General features: G+C 44.6%; 8 protein-coding genes across 10 annotated transcripts; 6 read left to right on the top strand and 2 right to left on the bottom strand.

Annotated features, from left to right (window-relative positions):
* The first annotated feature begins 890 nt into the window (after nt 1–890).
* Nucleotides 891–6,631, top strand: LOC117571283 (uncharacterized). The gene is made up of 12 exons (XM_034253346.2): nt 891–1,328; nt 1,592–1,699; nt 3,249–3,346; nt 3,449–3,742; nt 3,800–4,036; nt 4,103–4,231; nt 4,303–4,432; nt 4,628–4,750; nt 4,819–4,908; nt 4,988–5,111; nt 5,327–5,637; nt 6,250–6,631. The coding sequence occupies exons 1-12, from the start codon at nt 891–893 to the stop codon at nt 6,403–6,405; spliced, it is 2,238 nt and encodes a 745-aa protein (XP_034109237.1). The 3' UTR covers nt 6,406–6,631.
* A 57-nt stretch (nt 6,632–6,688) lies between these two features.
* On the top strand, nt 6,689–7,813 carry LOC117571284 (chymotrypsin-2-like). Its single transcript, XM_034253350.2, has 3 exons — nt 6,689–7,033; nt 7,098–7,374; nt 7,431–7,813. Exons 1-3 carry the CDS (start codon nt 6,762–6,764, stop codon nt 7,773–7,775), a joined length of 894 nt encoding a protein of 297 aa, XP_034109241.1. The 5' UTR covers nt 6,689–6,761; the 3' UTR covers nt 7,776–7,813.
* A 1,788-nt stretch (nt 7,814–9,601) lies between these two features.
* LOC117566975 (mitochondrial intermediate peptidase) lies at nt 9,602–12,345 on the top strand. Its single transcript, XM_034246637.2, has 3 exons — nt 9,602–9,828; nt 9,895–10,424; nt 10,481–12,345. Exons 1-3 carry the CDS (start codon nt 9,682–9,684, stop codon nt 11,913–11,915), a joined length of 2,112 nt encoding a protein of 703 aa, XP_034102528.1. The 5' UTR covers nt 9,602–9,681; the 3' UTR covers nt 11,916–12,345.
* On the bottom strand, nt 11,933–12,382 carry LOC117566979 (uncharacterized). The gene is made up of 2 exons (XM_034246642.2): nt 12,221–12,382; nt 11,933–12,110 (listed from the first exon to the last, which is right to left on the bottom strand). The coding sequence occupies exons 1-2, from the start codon at nt 12,280–12,282 to the stop codon at nt 12,014–12,016; spliced, it is 159 nt and encodes a 52-aa protein (XP_034102533.1). The 5' UTR covers nt 12,283–12,382; the 3' UTR covers nt 11,933–12,013.
* A 189-nt stretch (nt 12,383–12,571) lies between these two features.
* Nucleotides 12,572–14,230, top strand: LOC117566978 (glutamate-rich WD repeat-containing protein 1). Its single transcript, XM_034246640.2, has one exon. The coding sequence runs from the start codon at nt 12,714–12,716 to the stop codon at nt 14,109–14,111; it is 1,398 nt and encodes a 465-aa protein (XP_034102531.1). The 5' UTR covers nt 12,572–12,713; the 3' UTR covers nt 14,112–14,230.
* Nucleotides 14,161–22,141, bottom strand: LOC117566974 (mismatch repair endonuclease PMS2). 2 transcript variants are annotated; one of them, XM_034246635.2, is made up of 9 exons: nt 21,977–22,140; nt 21,758–21,917; nt 21,556–21,699; nt 20,933–21,501; nt 20,287–20,875; nt 20,038–20,229; nt 19,279–19,980; nt 18,964–19,217; nt 14,161–14,389 (listed from the first exon to the last, which is right to left on the bottom strand). In XM_034246635.2, the coding sequence occupies exons 1-9, from the start codon at nt 22,079–22,081 to the stop codon at nt 14,240–14,242; spliced, it is 2,865 nt and encodes a 954-aa protein (XP_034102526.1). In that variant the 5' UTR covers nt 22,082–22,140; the 3' UTR covers nt 14,161–14,239. The 2 variants fall into 2 exon arrangements, with proteins under 2 accessions (XP_034102526.1, XP_034102527.1); XM_034246636.2 differs by lacking the exon at nt 20,038–20,229 and having other exon boundaries at nt 21,977–22,141.
* LOC117566977 (solute carrier family 2, facilitated glucose transporter member 3) lies at nt 14,468–16,712 on the top strand. Of its 2 annotated transcripts, XM_034246639.2 has the most exons (6): nt 14,468–14,573; nt 14,634–14,747; nt 14,808–15,566; nt 15,627–15,839; nt 15,902–16,004; nt 16,355–16,712. In XM_034246639.2, exons 1-6 carry the CDS (start codon nt 14,547–14,549, stop codon nt 16,612–16,614), a joined length of 1,476 nt encoding a protein of 491 aa, XP_034102530.1. In that variant the 5' UTR covers nt 14,468–14,546; the 3' UTR covers nt 16,615–16,712. The 2 variants fall into 2 exon arrangements, with proteins under 2 accessions (XP_034102530.1, XP_034102529.1); XM_034246638.2 differs by having other exon boundaries at nt 14,522–14,747.
* On the top strand, nt 16,652–18,670 carry LOC127565768 (solute carrier family 2, facilitated glucose transporter member 3-like). Its single transcript, XM_052006096.1, has 5 exons — nt 16,652–16,848; nt 16,901–17,650; nt 17,709–17,921; nt 17,979–18,081; nt 18,141–18,670. The coding sequence occupies exons 1-5, from the start codon at nt 16,735–16,737 to the stop codon at nt 18,392–18,394; spliced, it is 1,434 nt and encodes a 477-aa protein (XP_051862056.1). The 5' UTR covers nt 16,652–16,734; the 3' UTR covers nt 18,395–18,670.
* Nucleotides 22,142–22,143: the final 2 nt, after the last annotated feature.

Below are 22,143 nucleotides of genomic sequence, written 5' to 3'. Positions count from 1 at the left end.
ATTGGTTATGTGTGCGCTTTTGACGCGTAAATAATACAATGATTTTTATGCTGCATTCAGTGTGTTAATTCATAGAAAATATGGTATCGTTGATGGCACATTCAAGTTAAATGCATTTAAGTTTATGCTTGCGGATAGGGATTGTGTTGTTGTGATGATTCCTGACATTAATGTGATTATTTACACCCCTCAATGACAATTTGTCAACGCAATTAAAAGTTTAATCAATAAATGCGCCTGATGAGTGTGTGAAAAGTAAACAAGAAGAGCAGCAAGCCAGCTAAAAGGATATGTGTGTGTGCTAAAGACCATTGCGGAAATTGTTTGCCCAACGCCACGCTACACTGCACAAAACAGTTGAGATACTTGTATTTAGCAGCAATAATCCTTTATTTACTCGGCATTGTTTCCCATCGAGCGAGCGTTCGTCAACGCAACCATCACAATGTGCTTTCAATTACAAATCCTTGGACAGTGCAATAATACTCGCTTCCCTATTCCTTCCCTCCCTCCCTTTCTTCTTCCCCACAAAGCGCGTCGACTGCTCATCCATCAAATTTGTGGTGCTGACATGACGCGCTGACTGACGAAGAGAGAGAGGAGAAGGGGACTGTAAGCATTCCGTTTTGCGCGATGTCTCTGTCCCCATATGTGTTTATTTATCCGTTTTTGCAATTATTTTACGCGCCTTTCTCATTACGATAGAGACCGGGAAACTCCACAAGTGTCACAATCGAATTGAATCGTATCGAGTCGAGGAACCACCCAAACCACCCAGAAGCAGAACCAGCCAGACTATCCGAACCACTCGAACCACACAATTATGTATCTCGCTCGCTTCATGCAGCCATAAACGTTTGGGTTTATGAAGCGTTCCCAATGTGCTCAATATGCTAAATGGTCGAGCAGCTCGCCAATTGAATTCGCACAGACCATTGGGACAACACACGATGCAGCGGAGCAGCAAGGAGACGGCGACGGTAACGGCAATGGATGCAACCACGTTGGCGTCAGCATCGGCCACCGCATCGGCATCAGCCACGGCATCGGCATCGGCAACTGCAGCCACATCCACATGCATTAAGATCAACATTAGCAACTGCAAATCGAATCATCCTGCTGTGCGCAGCAGCGGTGGCAACGGCAGCGGCGGCTCCAGTGGATTGCTGCTGGTGCCCACACACACCCATCATAATCTGCAACTCGATAAAATTTCTGTGCGCTCGATTAGTTCCGAGGATATCTCGAATGGCGGCAGCGGCAGATGCTGCAGTGCCGCAGCACGCAATCCGGCTATAAAAACAGGACGACGATTGCAGCTGATGCAGGTGAGTGACAAGTGGGGAGGGAGGAGAGGGAACGAGAGAGAGGGGGAATACACTACATAAATTAGCAGAGAGTATGCATCTTAATTAACACGCGCCCATTTGGTCACGTGCGTCTCTCTAATGAAGTGTCGCGATTAGCGCGGACCACGATAAAGACTAATCACATAGACAGACCCACAGAAACATCCTTACACGCAGACACAGACACAGACACAGAAATGAGAATAGAGTGCGAGAGTTGAAAGTGCGTATACATTTTGCAGATGATAATTCTACCATTTATACCAATATTGGCATTGATTGTGCAAACATCGCTAACCCTGCAGGAGATACTGGAGTACAGGGCCGATGTCGCCGACATCGAGACGCAGGTAAGTCTCCAAAGCAGAGCAAACAACAAGATGGAGAAATGTGTCTGTGTGTGTGTGTGTGCTTTGAAGCGTAATTAAAATATATTGCTGAAATTCAATCATACGCCAAGTACGCGACAAGGCTCCACGTTGAATGCTCACTTGACCAGCAAATAGATGTAGCCATGGGAATGTTTGAGCTCAGGACACTCGGCTGAATTGAGGACATATCGCAATTGGCAATATTTTGTTTGTTTGTTCAGGTAAGTGGCGAACGAACAGAGCGAACAGAGCCTCTAGCACGACAAAGCACTCAGGAAATTCTGAAGCTCCCAGCCAAGGGAGAGAACGTGGGGAACTGTTCCCTTCACTGCGGTTCCCATCTCTTCACTACCCCTCTCAAGGCCACGCCTGTCCACGCTTAATGCAAATAAGACGCACACAAAATATGAAAGTGAAATGAATAAAATGAAAATATTGCTTTATGCTAAAGTGAATTTGAATTGATAAGCAAAATATGCATTGGCACAGTTACACTTACCGCTGTAAGCAGCGTGCGCTAAGGGAGGTGGTGTGTACTTTGGGGAGGGCAAGGGAGTTGTGGCAAACAGGAAATACCGACTTAAGAGCGCCCTTTAACTAGGTCACGTACTTGACAATGCAAAACATTGCAAAATGTCGAGTGAACTACTCGAAAAATGCATACTGTAGCTTGAAGAAAGTTGTTGAAAAGAATATTAAAATGAGAAGTGATTTATAGAGAAACGTTCATTTCTTCGCCGCAAGTTCAAGGATAAACATTTCGTGTGGTTGCAAGTAAAATCCAGATTCAATTAATAACTCTAATAACTATTCTTTTTATTTAAATCTTTGCTAATTAATGTGCATATTATGAACTTCATATGAAATGCAACAAAACTTTGTTTTCAGTGGTAAATTTTAACTCATTTTTAATTACTAAATATTCATTATTGATTTTCAAATAAAAACAAACTAAAATATGTCAAGTTTTATATTATTTTAACGTAAGGACTAAAACAGTAGTGACAGTTTCCTATTAAAATAAAATTATTTTTGCTTTTACTGTAATCCATTGATAATAATCAGGACATATTATCATAAAATGAATTCAATGCAACTAATAACAAAATAAATTATAAATACTTGACTGATTCTTCCTTGTTTCTAATACAAACAAATAGCGGACTTTAATTTTCTAAATTGCAGAATTATATTTTGGTGATTATAAAAATATTACATTATTAAGCCACAAGTTTGAAAGCCACCTAGGAAAACAAAAAATTCACAGGGTATATGATATTTATTACATAATAAACAATGGGTTCGTTTCCAGCGGTATTTACCAAGTTTATGAAAAAAGTTTTGATGAATTATTCAATGCGTTGCCAAAGCGAACGACTAACTAATCAAGACCACTCCTAACTGGGGAAGAATACCTTCTAGGAGCGAACTGCGCAAATGGACACACGCTCACACACACATACACACACACAGACACGCATAGTGTGTGTAGATACTGTGATAATCTCTTTCATTACACCCACGCCAGGTGACGATTGCAACAGACTTGGGTAAAGTTGTCACACGACTGCAACTCGAACGCTCCGAGGTGGCCTTCTACATCTTCACCAATGGCAGCAAGCAGCGGTGAGTTGAGCTGAGCTGAGTTGACTTGTCATCGTGTCCTTTTATGGCAGTCAATGACAATGAATAACACAATGGGTGCAAAATGCATTATGTCTTCCTCAGTGCCAATCTGACACAACGCTTTGCCAACACGGATCATGCATTGAACAACATGACCACTTGGAGCGAGATTAGTGTACCAACCGCCAGCGAGGATGAGGATGAGGACGACAAAGAGGTCATGATGAATCGTGTCGAGTTTCAGAATCGTCTCAATGAATTTAGAGAACGTGTGCGCACCGAACCTGAGGATAGTTCCATTACCGAAGTAATGAACTGGTATACATCCATTAATCGTGGACTGCTGCATCATCTGAATGAACAAATCAAGGAGACGGATAACAGCGGTGTCTGGCGGTTGGTTTTGTGCTTTTTTATGGTCGATTTAATTTTCTGTTACTATTTCATTTGCAGCTATCTAGTTGGCTTCAAGAATCTGCTGAAGAGCATAGAGTGCCAGAACATCGCCACCTCTTTTGGCATACGCTACTATGGACGTGGCTCACTGACAGCTGAAAACTTCGTTTCCTATGTCCGCTATGAATTCATGGCACGGGAAATGATCAACTCGACACTGAATTATGCGCCCATGCTAAAGCCCATGTACATGAACATTACCAACACCAAGAAGTTTCATCGCGTTAAGAACATGTAAGGAACAGTTGGGAATTATATTAACGTGGCAAAGTTAGAACTCACACTTATTTTTCTATGCAGGAACAACATAGTACTAAAGAACAAGCCCAAATTATTGGATGAGCGCAGTGCCATTGAATACAATGAATTTATGCACAATTATACGGATGATTTGAGAATTTTGCAAAAAGCATTGCGGGGTCTAATCAAGTGAGTACAATTATCGCTTTAGCAGTTATCAGTTAAATTAGAACATAATATAAAATTAACAATAATTGCAGGGAATATGTGGATAAAACACTTGTGGAGGCCGATCGCAAAGAGGCAATTGGCATAGCCATACTTGTTGTTGTGCTCCTAGTCTCTCCAATCATAATCATACTGGTCAAAAATGCGGCTGCAACGATACAGGTAAGCAGTCAACTCCTCCATTTCATCGGGGAAGTTAAATTTTGAAATATATGCACTATTTTATATCATTTATACAACTTTAAATATATCTCATATATATAATTAGCCTTAAATCAAATTTCTCTCTTGTCCCTTTCTTCGACATTTTTGGGCTTATGTCCCATAATTCATATTAACTTCCCCTGCTTATCGCAGTTATATGCATTGAATCTGTCGCTGAAGGCTAAAGAGTTGAAGCGTGAGAAGCGCAAAAGTGATTCGCTGCTCTTCCAGATGCTGCCACCCAGTGTGGCAATGCAATTGAAGCAGACGCAACAGGTGAGTGAGGTGCATGTTTAGATGTATTTAATTCGAAATCTCTTCTTTTTTGTGTCGAATGGGAACAGGTGCCTGCGGAGCTGTACGAGGCTGTGACCATTTACTTTAGCGACATTGTTGGCTTCACTGAAATCGCCGCTGAATGCACGCCTCTGGAGGTAAGAGGAAGGAGGAGAAGCAGGGAACGTCTGCTATTAAAGCCTATTACAATGAACTTGATGAATTTGTATTTGGCAGGTGGTGACCTTTCTCAATTCAATCTATCGCGTGTTTGACGAACGCATCGAATGCTATGATGTGTACAAAGTGGAAACCATTGGCGACTCTTACATGGTTGCCTCGGGCCTGCCAGTGAAAAACGGTAATTTATGCAAATTTCGCTGTCACCCAAAAAACACATTGAGCATTGACCCTCCTCATCCTCATCCTCAACGACGACGACGACCCGCCGCAGCCTAATTTGAGTTTGTTGGTGGTTGTGACTCTTTAATTTATACTGTAGAATATTTAAACATATGTTTTGTTTGTACTCCTCCAACCCTCTACCTTCATCCTATCCACCACGTACCCCGCTAGGCAACAAGCACATCAGCGAGATTGCAACAATGGCACTTGATTTGTTGGACGCCTCCTCCGTATTCCGAATCCCTCGCGCTGGCGATGAGTTCGTTCAAATACGCTGCGGTGTCCACACCGGACCCGTTGTCGCTGGCATTGTGGGCACCAAGATGCCGCGTTATTGTCTCTTTGGCGACACTGTGAACACCGCATCGCGCATGGAAAGCACCGGCGAGGCTCAAAAGATACATATCACCGAGGAGATGCACGAGGCACTGCAGCAAGTGGGTGGCTTTAAGACCGAGCATCGAGGTCTCATCGATGTTAAGGTGAATACTTAAATAATACCAAGTTTTTTCAAAATTTGTGATTTTTTTCAACCCAAACGATTAATTTTGGTAATTTAAGAAAGCCTTTAAGTTTGTATTACAGCAAAAAAACAACAGTCGCAGCTGAAGTATAAATTATAGCGTAGGAGTAATTGGGGATCTTAGTATAGAAGTTTATCTTTCTGTTTTATTTTTAGTAAGCAAAGAATGTCAGCAATGTTATTTCATATCAACATAAAATCGAGAAGCTAATCCCAGATATCATTATTTAATAAAGACATTTGTTTACTTAAAAAAAAAAAATGTAAGATTTTTAGGGATAAAATTAATAAGTAATCATTACCTTGAGTTTCATTATCCATATTTGAAAATAATTATTCTGATACAAATCTATTAAAATACTTATAAATAATCATGATCCTTGACCCAACAACTAAAAATCAAAACATAATAATTTAAATATTAATTAATTTATTTATGCATTGTTTTTAGGGGAAACATTTCATTAATTTTCTTTGGTCAAAAATAATAAATTGAAACGAAATATAACTAATTTAATAATAATTTTAACCACAACCTCAACTCTAAATCGACTTTATTTAACCTTTACAGGGCAAAGGACTCATGAGCACCTATTGGCTAACCTGTAAGGATGGACCGGTGCGAGTGCGTGAGGAGATTTCGTGGTGTGCCGACATGCAACCGGTGTTCCTTGACCATCTAAAGCTGCATCCGCCCACCAACTACAAGTTGCCTAAACGAAAATGAGATGATGATGAGACACAAATGGAAAGAAAGCGCGACAAGCAACAATATCCAAATGAGCAAATTACTACTTGTTAGTTATTCTCTCATACTCCTTTACTAGATGTATCTGAATTTGTATCTCTTTGTGCCAGTCATATATATTTGTTTGCCACGCCCAGGGGGCGTAATTAGCCCAGCTATGTAATTTGTGTGTATGTGTGTGCGACTTCCAAAAAATCTCTAAGTGTGCAACTTTAAAGTAGAAATAAATATATGCTCTCTGTTTATCTGTAGTTTGAGCGAGTTGCTCTAATAAATGTTATACTATTCGTATTTGTTTTGTTTGTCGAAACTCAATCCCAGCAAGCTCTGCTCTCATGTCTGACTGCCAGCTAATCTTTTGTGTGCTTCTGTCCATCCAATTCGGAGCTGTTGTGGACGGTGCTCGTGGCACCTTTAGTCAGTCCGATGATGACAAGTTCCAGATGCTAATTGCCGGGGGCATTGTGCCGGAGCATGGCGTCTTTGTCAGAAATTTGGTATCCATACGCACGCTGAACTACATTAGCTTCCATGGTGACAATCATTTCTGCACTGGCGTCATAACGAGCAGTCGAACGATTCTGACCGCCGCCCATTGTGTCACAGAGTAAGTGAAGCATCCATAAGGCAACAATTTCTACGAAATCTATGGAATTCGTTTCTGCTCGCAGTAACCACAAATCCATTATGCATCCGCGTGGATTGATGGTCATCTTTGGGGCACTCAAGCGTCTGGAAAGATATAACGAAGATGAGAGTCGGCGTGTCCATAAGATCGTTGTGCATCCACACTATCGTCGCTATGAAATCAACGATGTAGCCATACTGCAACTGACGACTGTTATTCCCGCTAATCTGCGGCATGTGAAACCAGTCATTAAACGCAAACGATTGGCAGTGACGGAAGGCATGAAATGTGTCACCATGGGCTGGGGTCAAGTGTATCCGGTACTTTTATTGAGTTTGTGGTTCATCTTTTTAGTTTAATAATTTTGATCCTACAGCACGGTCCGTATGCCGATGAAGTCATGTTTCTGGATGTGATTATTCGTCCACCGCAACACTGTAAGAAACAAAAGTATTTCAAAAAGGAGGGCAACATTTGTACGGAGCCTATTAACGAGGGACAAGTGTGTCCAGGCGATTTGGGTGGGCCATTGATATGCCAAAGCTATATGGCGGGCATTATTGGGGCCTCGATGGGATGTCAAGGCATTAACTCGATTAAATTTATTAATTTCTCCTATGTGGAGGATTGGGTGGAGAAAACGGTGCTGGCTCTTTCCGCCAATCGCTGCAAAATCTCTCTGCTCTTTTACTTTCCATTTGTAACGCATATAATTTTTTAAAATAAACCGCCAGTGTTGGAAATCACTTGTGTCAAATGCTCATGACAGTACTAATTCAATAAAGAATTTAAGTTGCAATTTACAGATTAGGTAATTTATAATGAGATATTCAAAATGTATATATTTTGTTAAATTAAATAGAAATCCATTTGCAGTGTAAGATTCATATTAATTCATATTCACATTACCTCTAATTGTAAATTTAATATTTTAAATTCATCAAATAATATAATTAAGTTTAGTATTTTATTATACATAAATTATAATAAGATATGGGCAATTCTCTAGAAAGTGCAACCGGCGCCAAAAAATTCAAACTCTATAAAAGCATGTTTTCTTCACATTTGTTTATAGGGAAAATATTACATTTAACTAATATAAACGATTTTTCCATTTACTCATAACACATTTTGAAAAATTTCAATACAAAGTCGAAGATGAGCAAAAGTTCTGTTTTGAACATTTCTACTGCAAGTTTTGTTTTGATTCATTTCCTTAAAGGGAGTCAGTATGCATTGATACCCTTAATTTAATATCTTGTTTAATATCCAAGGAATATACAAAATATATAAAAGAAATGATGCAGTAGCCAATAACGGTAAATTTCTTTTCAGCTAATCAGCTTCTATTTTTGTCGCGTGCGACAGTGAAAAACAGCATTTGTTATGAGTGCATCTAAAGTTTTTGTCCATTGAGCATGCAAAACTGTGTCCAAACACATATTTTGCTACCAAATATAATAAAATAAAATTTGGATGAATATAAGCACAACTTCATTTTTAAGAATTTTTGAAAGTTTGTCGCGTGCGACATGGCAAAAAAAATTTTTTTTTTTTTTTTTCGTTAAATTATTTTTTTTTTTAGTGTAGATGATGCATACTCTTTTTATGTGCAAAAAATAATATAAATTTCATGTCATAAGCGCCAATTGAGACTTTGTCATTAAAAACAATGATAGAATGAATGTGCACAGTATACCGGGTATAAACCAAATGAATTTGTTTTGCTGAAATGGCCAACAAATGAAATCTACTAGAACAGCATATTCATAAAAAAAAATTTTTTGACATTAATGATGTAATTTAAAATAGTTAATTATGTTTCTTATGTACATGTTATGAATATATTTCGTTTTGTTTACCTTTATTAAAGTTATTTTTTAAAGTATGAAATTTCAGTTGAAAATAAAAATATATATTGAATATTATTAAAAAACTATGAAAATGCTTCATATGCTCTTCAAATGAACTTAAAAAGTAAAAAAAAACAGCATAAAAAGTATGATGGAAAAAATGTCGCGTGCGACATGTCGCGTGCGACAGTGATTAAAATTTAATTTAAAAAAAGACAACTTAATATTTTAAAGTCAAACCAAATACACTATTTAGATAAATATATGCATAATACATTAAAATTAATTGCATTAAAATCTTTCATCACGTTTCGCTGAAATAAGTGCTTGAACTGGTTTTTGAAAAAGTAACTTCTGTTTTTGTCGCGTGCGAATGCGCAACATTTTTGCAATTTTCTTGAAAACGAACAATTGCCCAAAATCCATCTTAGCACCAATTATAGTGCTAACCGAGAGCTATAAGTTTCAATTTTTACAAAATTAAAATAATGTCTTGGCACATGTTTTTTTTCAGTTTGAATGCGTACAAATGTCGCATTCGACATCAGAGAATTGCCCATATGTAAATACATATCCTGTGCAAAACAAATACCTGCATTGTTTCATCAAGTTGGCAGCACTGTTCAATCATCTGTATTTTGACAACACTGCAGCTTGCAGCTGTTCAACACCAACAGTGAGCGGTATTTACATTCTATCTTGCTCTCTCGTGGAACAGCTGATTGGATTGCGCTCTGTGAATATGTAATATTCGGCTAGCGACTAATTTAAATTATGAAAATGCTGCAATTAAGTCGAAATACAACAAAGGCGCTGCTGCAACGCTGCCGCACACAGAGGCTGCTTACCACATGGTCTCCATTAGCCACAGCATTCAATGCGCCGCCGGCTAAGCGAATCAACTTTGCGCGCAACGATGTGGTCAGTAAATTGTATAAACTATTGAGAATTAGTGAGTTATCATATATGGTCTATATTGATTGACAGGGTCTGTTCCGCATGCAAGAGCTGCGCTCATCCGATGGTTTCTATCTGCTGCGCGAGAATGTGGAGAACTCGACACAGGAGCTGATTGCAGAGGCCACCTCCAGCCAAAGACAGCGCAAGATGGTGGACATCTTTGATGAGCTCTCCGACTCGCTGTGCAAGGTGGCCGATCTCGCAGAATTTGTGCGCATCGCGCATCCCAAGAACAAATACATGCAAGCCGCCGAGGAGGCGTGCATCAGCATTTGTGGCGTTGTGGAGAGCTTAAACACGCATAAACCACTTTATCAGGCACTCAGCAAAGTGGTCCATGAAGGTGACTCGATGCACACCAGCGAGGTGGATCGTCATGTGGCCAAGTTGTTCCTATTTGACTTCGAACAGTGCGGCATTCATCTGCCGGAGCAGGAACGTCTGCGAGTTGTGCGTCTCAATGACTACATACTGCAGCTGGGCCAGAAATTCATGAATGGCGCTGCGCAACCCACAGTGTTGCCCCGTCGCGCCGTTCCAGAGCAGATACGCCACTAGTGAGCAGACTAATCCAATAATTAATAGCTTTGTTAACGCCTTGAATCTTTTTCAGCTTCCCCACTTCTGGCGACAACATCATTATCACTGGTCTCAGCACGAATTCTGCCAACGTGCAAATGCGCGAGGCTGCATACCGATTGTACCTGCAGCCTTCGGACAGCCAGGAGGAGCTGCTCAAGGATTTGCTCATCTGTCGCAACGAACTTGCGCGCAGCTGTGGCTTTGAGACCTATGCGCATCGTGCCCTTAATGGCAGCACTATGGAGAGTCCTGAACTCGTGCGCCAGTTCATCGACGAGCTGACGGAGCAACTGCGTCCACGTGCCGACGCTGACTTTGCTCAGATGACTCGCATGAAACGTAAGGAAAGCGGACAGCCGAATGCGCTGGTTGAGATCTGGGATACGCCGTACTTTACCACGCAGCTGAAGCGTCAATCGCTTGAGGAGCAGGCCAACGAGTTCCTGCCCTACTTCTCGCTGGGAGGCTGCATGGAAGGATTAGACAATCTGCTGCATTCACTGTACGGTGTGCGACTACAGACCGCTGAAATGGAGCCGGGCGAGAGCTGGCACAGCGACATCCACAAGCTGGCCGTGGTGCATGACGAGGAAGGACTCCTCGGCTACATCTACTGCGACTTCTTCGAGCGCAGCGGCAAACCCAATCAGGATTGCCACTTCACTATTCAAGGCGGAAAGCGTTTGGCCGATGGTAGCTATCAGCTGCCCATTGTGGTCGTCATGCTGGGTCTGTCCCAGCCACGCTGGACAGGACCAACGCTGCTATCGCCAGCGCGGCTTGACAACCTGTTCCATGAGATGGGCCATGCGATGCACTCGATGCTGGCGAGAACCGAGCATCAACATGTGACGGGCACGCGTTGTGCCACAGACTTTGCCGAGGTGCCTAGTGTTCTCATGGAGTACTTTGCCAGTGATCCGCGTGTGCTGCGCACCTTTGCCCGCCACTACCAGACGCACAAGCCCATCCCGGAGGATATGCTGCAACGACTGTGTGCCTCGAAGCATCTGTTTGCCGCCAGCGAGACCCAGCTCCAAGTCTTCTACTCTGCTCTTGATCAGACGTATCACGGTGACATGGCGGTGCAGGGAGCGAATACAACGGAGACGTTGCGTGCGGTGCAGCAACGATATTATGGATTGCCCTATGTGGAGGAGACGGCTTGGCAGTTGCGCTTCTCGCACCTGGTGGGCTACGGAGCCAAGTACTATGCGTATCTAGTATCTAAAACGATTGCGTCTTGGATCTGGCAGACATACTTTGAGGCAAATCCCTTTAATCGTCAGTCGGGGGAGAAATATCGTGCAGAGATCTTGGCCCATGGAGGCGCTGTGCCGAGCAGGAAACTTGTGGCCAATTTCCTGCAGCGAGAGATGACGCCACGCGTGTTAGCGGACAGTTTGATACATGAGATTGACACGGACGAGTCGAAGATTAAGGAGCTAATCATTAGTAGAAACTAGAAATGCTGTGTAAACAATTCGTTTGTTGTGGTTTTTTTTAATTATAATTAGTTAACTGCCCTATTTTTTGTACATGGCGAATTTGGTTAATTATTTCACTAGGCTGGCATCACACTCGGCATCAGCTCCACACCCACAAACTCCTTGGCAATGCGAACTCCAAGAAAGAACATGCCGAAACTCTTCACCAACATCCTACAAAGAAATGGGCAAAAAGTTTGGTTATGTAAACAGAACAAGAAGGAAAACACAAATGCGGCATTCGAATTGTTTTGAATGGGAATTATATTGTCTTTTGCACTCACCACTGAAATTCATTGTGGTAGATATTTCGCAGAATATTGAATGGATTTCCAGCTTTCGCCATTTTTGGATAAACAAAATTTATACTTATTCAACGTTTGAGAATTCAAGCTAGCTTTTTATCTGTTTTTGCTTGCAGTGTGGCAAGAGTTAACAAATGCTACAAATACGCAAACGCACACTATGATTGTGAAATTCGGTTTAGTACTTTTCTTATAAGCATTTCATGACAGGGATTACTGTAGCACTATTTGCTGTTATAAGTATAATTTTATTTATGTACATTTTAAACATTAAGAGTTTGTCGTATAAGTGCTTTAATATTTTTAAATGTTAAATTTAAAAAACAAATTCATAAACTTAACGAAGAACAGCTGATTGCAGGCCATTCATTCGACTTTCAATGCTGGTCACACTATTCGGCAATCCAATTGCACGTGCAGCGCCAAAACAACACATTTTTTGTGGGGAAGTACGATTGCAAATTGTTTTGAAATGTCTATGCAACCGCCCAAGGATGAAATCGATATGGAGGTGGTGGAGCCCGAGGATGCCGAAAGTGACATGGAGCCCGTTAGCGACAGCGACGACGATGCCGACGGCACCACAAAGCAACCCAAACAAGTCTATCTGCCAGGCAAAACGCTGGCCGAAGACGAAGAGTTGGTGTGTGATGAGAGCGCCTACGTGATGCTTCATCAAGCCTCTACAGGCGCACCCTGCCTCAGCTTCGATGTCATTCCCGACGAGTTGGGCACAGGACGCGAAGCATTCCCCCTGACCGCTTACATTGTGGCTGGAACTCAAGCAGCTCGCGCACATGTCAACAACCTGATTGTGATGAAGATGGGTAATCTGCACAAGACGCAGGATGGCGACGAAGCTGACGAAGAGGACTATGAGGAGCTGGACGATGATCAGGACGATGTAGCCGACAAAAGTGAGCTGAAAAAACCACAAATGAGCTGCGCCCTCATCAAGCATCAGGGCTGCGTGAATCGTGTGCGCGCTAGACGCCTGGGCAATAATGTGTTTGCCGCATCGTGGAGCGAACTGGGACGTGTAAACATCTGGAATCTATCGCAGCAGCTGCAGGCTGTCGAGGATGCTGAGCTGCTGAAGCAATACGAGCAGCAGCAGAGCGCCAGCTCTGATTCCCGTCCAGCGTTTACATTTAGCGGTCATCAGCAGGAAGGATTTGCCATCGACTGGAGCCCCAGCGCGGAGGGAGTGCTGGCCACTGGCGACTGTCGTCGTGATATACACATCTGGAGTCCGCTGGAGGATGGCAGCTGGAAGGTGGATCAGCGTCCGTTGCTTGGTCACACGGCATCTGTCGAGGATTTGCAATGGAGTCCCAATGAGCGCAGTGTTCTGGCGTCCTGCTCGGTGGACAAATCCATACGCATTTGGGATTGCCGTGCGGCGCCACAGAAAGCGTGCATGCTCAGCTGTGAGAATGCGCATAGTAGCGACATCAATGTGATCTCGTGGAACCACACGGAACCCTTTATTGCCAGCGGCGGAGACGATGGTTTCCTGCACATCTGGGATTTGCGTCAGTTCAAGACACAGAAACCAATTGCGACGTTTAAGCATCATACGGATCACATAACCACCGTGGAATGGAATCCCAATGAGGCCACAGTGCTCGCTTCGGGCGGCGATGATGATCAGATTGCCATCTGGGATTTGGCTGTGGAGAAGGATGCGGATCAAGCTCCGGCGCCAGCACAGAACGAAGATGAGCTGAGCAAGCTGCCACCGCAGCTGCTGTTCATCCATCAAGGACAAAAGGAGATCAAGGAGCTGCACTGGCATCCACAGCTGCCGGGCGTTATGCTATCGACGGCGCACAGCGGCTTCAACATCTTCCGCACGATCAGCGTCTGAGATGCGTCGCGTGTTGTCAATAGATAACCAGATAAACACATAATCACGACAACTACGACAATTTGATAATTCATTAGACCACAACGAGAGAGTATAATAAACCTTAATCCTTTATCAAATGTCTTTTATTATGACTTCTGTTTGAATGTGGATTCCACAGCTGCCGGGGTTTCACATTCGTTGACATTCCCATCATTATCATTGTCGTCCGCCTCCGCATCCAGCAGCATCGTGATATTGATTAGATGACGCATGGTAGGCCGTCCATGCGGGCAATTCTGCAATGAGGGGAAAGAAAGGTTGCTTAATCTTCAGTTAGCTCTGTATCTCTGGCAAGTTGAAAGGTGCTAATCTCTATGAAATATGACCTAGTGCAGCCAAAAACCCAGCGATGCGCGGGTCAACGAATCATTTGTACTAAGGAAGGCAAAGCAAATGGCAGCTGAGAGCGCAAAACGATTGGTAAGCGAAGGACATGCTAGGAGCGAAGCCATGGAGACAAGCACAACTCTGCCTTTGCAGGAACGCGAGCAGCCCAGGTGGACATGGAGCCTCAATCTGGCTGGCTTTGGTGCCACCATCGGAGCAGCTGTGCCCATTGGCTACTGCACTGGGGTCGTCAACAGTCCAGCCGTGGTAAGTGGACTTCGAAGAGAGAAGACGCTGCCAAGTCTCTAACTCAATCTTCCTCCCTAGCACATGAGAGCTTGGTGTCAGCAGACGCTGAAGGCACGCTACGATTGGGAGTTGACTGACGGTGCCCTGGAGCTACTTTGGTCTGCTGTGGTGTCCATTTTTCTAGTGGGCGGCGCTGTGGGTTCGGTGACGGGCGCCGCTATTGCCAACAAATTTGGACGTCGCGGCAGCTTCTACATTTGTGGCGTGCTCCTCTTGCTTGGCTCCATCTTCTTCTACATCTGTCGACCGTTGAACTCTGTGGAATTGTTGCTTTTGGGTCGTTTGCTTGTGGGTCTTGCCGGAGGCTTGATTACCGCTTGCATGCCGATGTATCACAGCGAACTAGCCGCCTTGTCGCAGCGCAGCAAGTTGGCCCCTCTCTGCCCCATGGGTCTCACAGTTGGCGTTGTTATATCGCAGATCTGCAGTTTGCAATCCGTGCTGGGTACCGCACAGCATTGGCATGTGGCATTGGCCATCTGTGGCATCTTTGTGGTCGTTTGCTATGCTCCCTTCAAGTGGTATCCTGAGAGTCCCAAGTGGCTCTACATTGTCAAGGGACGCAAACAGCAAGCGGCTCAGCAGCTCCAACTCCTGCGTGGTTATGCGGCAGACAGCGAAGCGCTGCAAGCGGAACTCAACGAGATGGAGCAGGAGGCCAAGGTGGAGAGCGAGCCGGCCACATTCCTCCAGGTGCTGCGCAATCCCCAGCTGCGTCTGCCTCTGATCATTGTCTGCGCCTATCTGGGTGGCCAGCAGTTGTCTGGCATCAATGCGGTGCGTTGTCCACAATCGAGTCGTAGTCTAGATCGTTTCAATTGCAATTCTTCTTTGCAGATCTTCTACTACTCGGTTTCCATCTTCCGCAAGGCGGGCTTAAGCGCTCAGGCATCAGAGTGGGCTAATCTGGGTGCTGGATGCCTTAACTTGGCCACCTCGTTGCTGGGTCCCATGCTCATGGAGCGCGTCAATCGCCGTCCACTGATGTCCTTCTCAACGTTCTTCTGTGCGGTCTTTTTGTTCCTCTTTGCCATGCTGCTGGAGTTTATAGTGAGTATGAGCAGAGTTCATGGCTTATACAGTGCCTAACCCAAGTTTAATCCTGTTCTTAGGACGCTTTCAGCTGGTTTGCAATAGGCTGTGTGGCCTGCATCTTTCTATACATCTTTGTCTTCCAGTTTGGTCTAGGTCCCTTGCCCTTCTTCATAGGAGCAGGTGAGTTTGAATGGTTGATGTCTAAGAAATAGGATCTACTAGCAAGCTACGACTTTTTATTTATTTCTAGATAAGTCGGAAAATAATAGTTTATTTGTTTTCACACCTTTAACTTAAATGCATTGCAAATTAGTTCTCATTTCCAATTATTGCATCATTTTGAAGGCCTCTGTTTATTTGTTTTGTGTGATAAATGTTCATTTAGACGCACAACAGTTTTAAGATTAGTAAGAATAGTAATATATGATGTAATGCAATTTGTAATTAAGTTAAATGTGCTCAAATTTTACAGTGGCTTTCCTGATTGTTTAACCAAAACCTCCATTGCAATTTCACATATTCCCTTTCAGAGCTCTTCGAGGTGGCGCCTCGTTCTGCAGCCATGTCCCTGGGCAGTGTTGTCTACTGGATGTGCAATCTGTTCATCGGCATGGCCTTTCCCACGCTCCAGAATGCCTGGGGTGCTCTCGTCTTTCTGCCGTTCTCCATCAACTGCCTGTTGCTGTTTCTGCTTACGCGACGCTACTTGCCGGAGACGCGTGGTCGCGATCCCAGCGAAGTGGCTCCGCTGGTTGCCGACGGCTTTAAATCAAAGCGCAGTCGACAATGATTATGATACTCTAGCATTAGCTTTTACCTCCTAAACTGTAGACTAGCAATAAATTCTTGAGAGATTAGCAGCGAGCTGATTAAAAGACTTGCCGTCGACACTTCAACGACACAGTTTAGCATGGAACCCAAGCCCAAGTGGACGCGTCTGCTCATCTGGAGTACCTTGGGAAGCACCATTGGTGCCGGTGTGCCTTGCGGATATTGCATGGGTGTCATCAACAGTCCCGCTGTGGTAAGCCTTGTCTTCTGTGTGTCCAGCTGCCGCCTCATCTCCAGCATTGCAGCACATGCGCGCCTGGTGCGAGGCCACGCTGCTTCGGAACTATGGACTACGACTCACACCCGCTACGCTGGACACGCTCTGGGCTTTAATAGTGGCCATCTTCCTCATAGGCGGCGTCTTGGGCTCCGCTTGCGCTGGCTGGGCAGCGAATCGCTTCGGACGACGCGGCTGCATTCTCTTGAGCGGTTCGCTGCTTGGCCTGGCGGGTATTGGATTCCTTAGCTGTCGCCTGCTACACTCGGTGGAGCTGCTGCTGCTTAGTCGCCTTGTGGTGGGCTTTGGCGCCGGACTTGTGAGCACCACTCTGCCCATGTATCACAGCGAGATTGCCGCCGTGCCACAGCGCGGCACTTTGGGAGTTTGCTGCTCCGTGGGCTTCTCCATTGGCATGGTGGTGGCGCAATTGTTTACGCTGCAAGCGCTCTTTGGCAGCGAACAGCATTGGCACATTGCGCTGGGTTTCTACTTGGTCTTTATGGCCATTTGCTTTGCGCCCTTTCGCTACTATGCTGAGAGTCCCAAGTGGTTGTTCATAGTGCGGAAACGTCGCGAGGAGGCGCTTCAAGTGCTCGTCCGCTTGCGCGGCACTGATGTAGGACTTCAGCAGGAGATACTAGCCATGGAACAGGAGGCGGACAGCAAGAGTAGCAGTCGCAATCTGATCCAGGTGTTGCGCGATCACAAAATGATGCTGCCACTGCTGTTGCTCTGCGCCTATCAAGGCGGTCAACAGCTCACAGGCTGCTCTTCGGTCAGTGGAAGAAGTACTTTCCCTTTTTTGTTGCTGCTCTAACTTGTTTATCTGACAGATCTTCTACTATTCCGTGTCCATCTTCCAAAGCAGCGGCCTATCGCCGCGCACCGCCGAGTTGTTAAATCTTGCTGCTGGCAATGTGAATCTGTTGACCTCGCTGATGGGTCCGCTGTTGATGGCCAAGTTCAATCGACGCACTCTGATGCTACTCTCCAGCTCCTTCTGTGGCCTGCTCATGTTTGCCTTTGGCTGGCTCACAGAATATAGCGTAAGCTACAAACAGATCTTCATCTTGAATTGTTTATGTAGTTAAATTCCTTTGAAGGTTCTGATACCCTGGTTATCCTTCGGCACCATTGCCAGCGTCTTTCTCTATCTGTTTTTCTTCCAATTGGCACTAGGGCCCATGCCATCCTTCATTGGCGCAGGTATCTCTACATACTATATTATATTATTTATTCATTCATATATCTTATATTCATTGCAGAGCTCTTTGAAGTGCCCTCGCGCTCCGTGGCGCTTTCCTTAGGCAATCAAGTGGGCTGGAGCTGCAACTTTCTGGTTGGCTTTCTCTTTCCCACGATGCATTCGCTACTTGGCTTCTGGATCTTCATCGTGTTCTCCATGTTCAGCTGCCTGCTTTATTTGCTCACCAAGTTTTATCTGCCCGAGACGCGCGGTCGTGAGGTTTCCCATGTTGCCCAGCTCGTTTCACGTGGCTTCCACAGCAAAGTGCTTTAAGTTTGTTTGACTCTTAATCTTTAGTCTACATTTTAAACTATGCTAAGCACGTTATAGTCGTATATTAAGTGCAAGTTCAGTGCGCCTTAGCTCCTATTTCAATATTTTATGAAAATGTCTGCCGCACGTTTTGCAATGACGTCTCTATACAATGTAATCTATGAACTTCTGGCAAACTCTGAGATTAGCATGAATTAGAGATGAAATCCTAATGCAGTAATATAATTATACCCATAAATCTTCAGAATAAACAACTTTAGCTACTTTGTTAGTACTTTAAAGTCTGATGTTGCTGTCGATCTCTGAGATTAGGAGTAACCAGAAGAGTGACCTTAAACACATGAATATGAATTATTTGGTGAAGATTTCGTTTTGATGGCAATTGGCAATGTTGTCGGACTGATATCTCTGTTATCATAATTAATTGCATTTTTGAAACTCATAAAGATTGTGTCTGAAAATTATGATGCATTCTTAAACTAGTACAGCTGCTAATCATGTACATCAATGATTAGCTGGCCAAGTCCCTTTACTTAGTTCTATACAGATTCGAAGGTTTCTCTACTCACCCAAGGCTGCTCGATTTCGCCCATTTGGGTGATGAGGCGTCTCATTGTGGTGCCTCTATTTAATGCCTTGCCAATCATAACAGACTTGCGGCAAGCGCGTGAAGCGAACATGGCGCGTATGCGTGATGGACGACAGATGGTGCCCTCGGGTGCATCCTGCAGCATAAAGATCAGCTCATCGATGTCCTCTTTGCCAAACTCCCAGTTCTTGCTGAAGGGTTTGCCCAACAAACGCACTTTTTTCGTGGCAGGAGCTGCAATAAAATTTCAATAGAAAATTAAATTGGACCTCAAGGAGAAACTAAACCAGCTCACCTTCATTATTGATTTCGAATCGGAAACCATTCTTTTCGAAGGCCGGCAAGTGATCCAGCAGCACCATCTCATTGACTGCCGTTAGCTCAAGTGTTTGCGGCACTGTGAGACGTTGATGCTCCAGCTGCGTGCTTCGTTGCAACGTCTCGAAATTGTACTTTTCATCTGCTGCATGTTGATCTACAATAAACAGATCATCCTCCAGCTTGACAATGATGAAACCCAGATTAAATTGTCCTATGATTTGCATGCGTGCAAAGTCCGCTTTTGTTATTTCCTTCTGCAGTTCCGCTTCAGCGTTCTGATTCTGGCTGGGATTGATTTGACTTTTGAAGCGTAATCGCTGCAGCTTAGCGCGAAGTTTGCGCTCGGTGTGCTGCTGTTCCTGTGCCTGCAAGCTGGCTTTTATTTGATCCAAGGAAGTGCGCATTTCGCCGCTGGCTACGTTGGATGGAGCATCCATTTCTGCATCGTTATCGTCGCCATCGTATTCAATGCGTGTTGGCATTTCGATATGATCATCATCATTTTCTTCGGTTGGTTCAGTTTCTTCCTCAGTTTCCTCTTCTGCTTCCTTTGCTGGTTTGCTCTCCACGTGAATAATCCTTGGCTTTAGCTGCGGCATAATCTGGCGTGGTTTAAGAGGCGTCAATGGTCTGCAATCAATGCGGGGCACTTTTGCTCCAATCATTCCATCATAAGCTAAAGAGCACAGGTGATTAGCAATGCAGAATAAAGCCTGGCACCTCATAGACTTACCTTTTGACTCCTCTTCGAGCTGCTTTAAATTGACCAAGCTGCTGTCGGGGCTGCTCCCATATTTCTCTCGCTTCGTAGTTTCCTCTTCGTCTATTTCCGCTTCTTTTGGCGACATAATCTGGCACGGCTTAAGAGGCGTCAATGCTCTGCAATCAATGCGCGGCACTTTTGCTTCAATCATTCCATCAAAAGCTAAAGAGCACAGGTGATTAGCAATGTAGAATAAAGCCTGGCACCTCATAGACTTACCTTTTGACTCCTCTTCGAGCTGCTTTAAATTGACCAAGCTGCTGTCGGGGCTGCTCTCGCTTTTCTCTTGTTTCGTAGTTTCCTCTTCATCTATTTCCGCTTCTTTTGTCGACTCTTTTTGAGTAAGGAAATCTTGAATCTTTTGCATTTTCATGGCGCGTGTTTTGATCTCCTCAGTTTCTTCGCAGCGTCGCTTTGCTGGCGCTGTTGGAGCATTTCCTCTGGTGTCACCTGTGCGTCGCCATTGCGTCAACACGTCCATGAAACGCTGTGAGGAGCTGACAGGCACATCATCCTCATCCAAATCTGCAGTAATCGCTGTTGTCTCCTCCACTTTAACTTTTGGCTCCAACATGCTGACTATGGACACGTTTTGCATTTGGAATGTGGAGGGTAAGTTGCCAAAGGTGTCGAGCAGCGACTTCTTCAGCGCCAGCAGCAGAATCTTCTCATTGTTGAGCAGCAATTGGCGCTTGTCGGGCGTGAGATTCACGTCCACATCTGCACGAGATGTCACTATATTGAGGTAGATGAAAGGCTGCTGCTGTCCATTGTAGCGATGGTACACATCGTTCATTACTTTGGCAATCTGAAGCGAAATAAATCGGTGACTAAATGAGATAGTTCTAAGCTATTTTTAACTTACATTTTTTGGATCACAGGGTCGGCTATTCACATAGAAGAACTGCCGATCTCGGGTGGATCGACCAGCGCCATGACGACAGCTGGAAATGTAGCCTTCCAGTTGAAAGTCTGCTTGATTCAAACGCTCCACATCCTCGGCACTAAACTGTGTGCAAGTTGTGTCAGCTGCTTCGCTCGCCGATTGTAGCTCAGCACGCAATCCTTCCTCACTCAGTTGACCCGACTCGAAGGGGGATTTAAGCGGCACCAAATCCGCCACTTGCTTGGCACCAAACACCGCTGAAATGTTGGCCAGCTCATCTTGTGCGCCGTGGGTTTGCAGGACAATGGACTTTGCACCTTTGGGCGTCTGATTGCTGCAGATGAGCCGCACACCTTTGGTGACCAGGCAATAGGCTTGCAGTATGTGGCACATCTTGGTGAACTCCTTCTTGATGTTGCGCGTAAAGTCGCGACGCCGCACGGGCAGCGTAGCAAAGAGATTACCCAAGGAAACCGTGGTGCCGACCCCGCGGGCGCAAGGCGAACGTTTCTTGATCTTGCCCTCGTGATCAAGTTCGATTTTGAGAGCTTTAGCACAGGTAACTTTAGCATTATTACGGCTTTAATGAAGCAGTAACTTACCCACATCCGTGGATTTGTGACGCGTCACAATTGTCATGTCGGAGAGGGCACAAAGCGAGCTCAAAGCTTCGCCACGAAAGCCAAACGTCTCCACGCCCAGCAGATCCACAAACTCCCGTATCTTCGAGGTATGATACTTGGCAGCTGCCATAAGAAAGAAAAAATTAAGATAAGCAACCGGGTAGAGGTTTTTACTACTTACTCATGCCCTCCAAATTGGACTCCTCGACGCCGCAGCCATTGTCGGAGACATCTACGCCCTGCAGTCCTTGGTCCTTGAGCTTAATCTCGACCAGTGTGGCACCTGCATCAATTGAATTCTCAACCAGCTCCTTTACAGCCACCGCCAAGCTAAGCACCACCTAAGTAATCAGAGATTGATTTGTTCGATTGAGTTACTCCACTTCAGTGAGCTGTTTACCTGTCCCGAGCAGATCTTGTGTACTGTATCCTTGGCTATAGCCTGTATTTGTCCCGAAGCTGCACTTGTAGGAGGAATTTCCGTTTCCGGCTCATTTTCATTCATCTTTTGCACAGCAAATAATCATAACTAACATCAAAGCCCGCGCAGCTGAGCCGGCAGTGTTA

The sequence above is a fragment of the Drosophila albomicans genome, chromosome 3, assembly GCF_009650485.2.
Source record: "Drosophila albomicans strain 15112-1751.03 chromosome 3, ASM965048v2, whole genome shotgun sequence".
Lineage (NCBI taxonomy): Eukaryota > Metazoa > Arthropoda > Insecta > Diptera > Drosophilidae > Drosophila > Drosophila albomicans.
Note: the sequence above shows the minus strand (reverse complement) of the source record. Positions and strands in the feature narration are given on the sequence as shown.